Source organism: Varanus komodoensis, unplaced genomic scaffold (assembly GCF_004798865.1).
Source record: "Varanus komodoensis strain SLA01 unplaced genomic scaffold, ASM479886v1 scaffold1955, whole genome shotgun sequence".
In the NCBI taxonomy this organism is placed as follows: Eukaryota; Metazoa; Chordata; class Lepidosauria; order Squamata; family Varanidae; genus Varanus; species Varanus komodoensis.
In genome coordinates this window covers 13,379-16,393 of record NW_025335562.1, presented here as the reverse complement: position 1 = coordinate 16,393, position 3,015 = coordinate 13,379, and the positions used below count along the sequence as shown (strand labels likewise).

At 49.4% G+C, this 3,015-nt stretch overlaps 1 protein-coding gene across 1 annotated transcript in view; it reads right to left on the bottom strand.

Annotated features, from left to right (window-relative positions):
* Positions 1 to 356: 356 nt before the first annotated feature.
* The window catches only part of LOC123022475 (cytochrome P450 2K4-like), a gene marked incomplete at its 5' end in the record, with an annotated part of 15,680 nt that continues 13,021 nt past the window's right edge, over positions 357 to 3,015 (bottom strand). The window contains one exon of the mRNA XM_044428173.1: positions 357 to 559. Within this exon, the coding sequence (XP_044284108.1) occupies positions 357 to 559 (203 nt within the window). The remainder of the gene's footprint in view (positions 560 to 3,015) is intronic.

The window sequence follows — 3,015 nt, the reverse complement described above, 5'->3', positions numbered from 1 at the left end:
TCCGAGGACAGCAATGTCATCCATCAAACAAAATTTCTGTGCAGCAGAGCTGAGCATTTTGTTTCTCAGACAGAAATGTTTCAGGAACCTTCAGGCAATGATATGAAGTAAGTCCATAGGATTTAGACATGCTTAGCGGGCTGGAATTGAAAGACCTTCCTTGAAGTCTCATCATGCAACCAAGAGAACAGATTTCTGTTCCCAATCTGGTGTGTTCCGGATGTTTTCAGCTTCAGCTCCCATCAGCCCCAGCCAGTATGACTAATGATCAGGGTTACTGGAAACTGTAGTTCCCAATATCTGGAGGCCACCAGCCTGGGGAAATTATCATTAAGACTGGAAAGAGAACAGTGAAATTAAATGAAAATGATTACCTTTGGAATGAAGTAGCCTTTAAAAGTAACATCCATGGTGGTTGCATGTGCCAAATTTGTTGGGACTATATCGGCAAAGCGCTGAATTTCATGGATTACCGCATCCGTGTATGGCATTTTTGTTCTGTGTTCAATCCTTGGTTGAGCAGAACCAATGACTTGTGCAATTTCTTCCTGGACTTTATCTGAGAAAAAAAAAAATGATCCTTTTGCTAAGACCACTCTCTGCTTTGAGACTTTGCATTAGTCTCACAAAAGATTAAACTTGGAGGCATCTGGCTGCCCTGACCTCAGACCTCCATATTTCTAGAGCGAATGTGGAGTGGAACTCCTGCATTCACTGGATAGCTTAGTTGGCAACTTTTGCACAGCGTGTGATTGTGCATGAAGCTCTCTCTTTCCTTCAAGAAAAGTAGGAGCTCTGTGTGTTCATTGAAGAGTGCGCTGGATCCAAGGAGGAATATTTAAACATCTTTCAGCATGTAAGAAACAGGGGACTCGTTAAGCACCTTCCATTATGTAGTACTTGAAACTCACAAACTACCATCAAGGTAGGAAAAAAGCCTGTTAGGTTATTGTCTAAACATTTTAATTTGTGTGTGTATGTACCAGACAAAAACAATAAAAGACATTCCAAAATGCAATATAATTCATTAAAGAGATAACCAATGCTAAGACCCGGCCTTTCTGCTTGTTTTGTATACCATCCAATAGCTGAAGCTTTCTGGGTAGTTCACAACTGCCTATTCTTATGCCTATCCTTCCAGTTTGGGGAGATCCCTTTGGAGCATCCTGCAATGGTTTTTTCAGTTCAACCTTTCTAAATAATTTGGTGCCACCAGAAAACTTGCCTCTTCCACTGCTGATTCCTCATTCCTGATCATTGTTTTCACTGGTGTATGAATAAGTATGCCCAGTTCAGCCAAGGGCCCCATAAAGATCCTGAGGATGCTGAAAGCTCCTGAGAAATCAGGAAGAACCAATGGGGTCACACTCCCCTAGTCTCGCAGAATTGAGCAGGGGTCCTCAAACTTTTCCACCGGGGGGCCAGCTGAAAGCTGCCGGTGCTGGGCGTGGGCCGGAAAGGTGGTGCCGGCGGTGCGCACGGACCGCGCTGAGGCGAGGCGAGGCGAGGCATGGGCGGGCACATGTGGTAAGGGGTGGCATGGTGCAGGCGGGTGGGTGGGTGCGCTCAGCAAGGGAAGGCGAGGCGAGGCCCGGCTGGGCATGCACCGCAAGGTGGGCGCATGAGGCAGCAGCTTGGAGATCGTTTTCTCCAAGTGAGCAAACCGCTGCCACCCCACGCGCGGGTCAAGGTGGGCGGTGGCGGGTGCACGCGTGGGCTTGGGTGCACGGCCGGCCCAGATGGGCATGGCGGGCCAGATAAATGGGCATGGCAGGCCGGATCGGGCCCCCGGGCTGTAGTTTGAGGACCCATGGAATACAGCCATACACAGGGCGACCAAGCTTGGTTTCAGGCTAAACCGTGGCCTGGCTGCAGTGGAGCCACAAAGTAGTCTCGGGCAAGGGCACCAAGAGCTCGACAGCAACCACCCACACAGAGGGAAATGCTAGTGGTTCACAGCTGTGAAAAGGCTTCCAGCTCCTGAGAGGATTTACGCAAGAGGGCGCTCACCACCCCTTGCTCAGGTACCAAAGAAAACCCCCTTTTGCGAGGGGCTATCAATCATATCTCTGATCCCGTGTGCAGGCAGGATCGCTTGGAGGAAAGCTGTCCCTCAGGTAACCTGGATCAATATCATTTAAGCCTTCAAAGGTGAAAGGCATCACAGTAATCGTGGCAACTGTCATAGCAGGCAGAGCAGGTGAAACGTACGCGCGAGCATCACCACAGCCAGGGCTTTCAGCTAGGGCCAGGGCCAGGAGTGCTCCCAAAGGATGAGGGAGCTCGGGGACTGCAGTTTCTGCGGCACTTCTCCTCCATCAGTCCTGTATAAGAGGTGTTCATGGTGCTGAACATTAGCCCCAAAGTGGTTCACCAGAATGGAAGCTTCCATAAAACTTAAAAGCCGTGGTGAATGGCACAGGAGTCCTTAGCCTCCTCTGCAAACCACACACTTGGTCCTTCAGCGGAAGTGCGAGTAGGAGGGGCTCTGCAGTGGAGCCCTGGCCGGGAGTGTGGTCATGTTTCTTATGCCAGATGGATGCACCGGTGGGGCACAGGCCGACTGCGCTGACAATGTGTTCTACTGTGTTGCCCTGTGCAGAAAAGATTAGATTGTGCCATGCACAAATGCAATTGCAGGAGAACCAGGAGGACCTAGAAGGGGGGCTTGGTCAGGGAAATAGCCTTTAAGAAATGTGCAAGCATAACTTTCCTCTCTTTCCCCATCTATTAGCTATGCCTAGGGCGAAGGGGTGAACCAGATGGGTTTTTTTTCCAAAGAAATAAACAGGGCAGTTCTTCTTGCCCCCTCCTAAAATGATTAAGTCTTTGTTTGTGCTTGTACATCCCTAAATGTCCTCTGGACAGCAGTTCAGACATTAAACAGCCTCTGCAAGATCAACAGAAGGAAATAAGAGTGTCATCCACATATGGATAGAGCTTCAACTCACACTTCCACAAAATACACACAAGATGTAACCTTGTGACACTCCGTAGGGCAGCCTTCCCCAACCT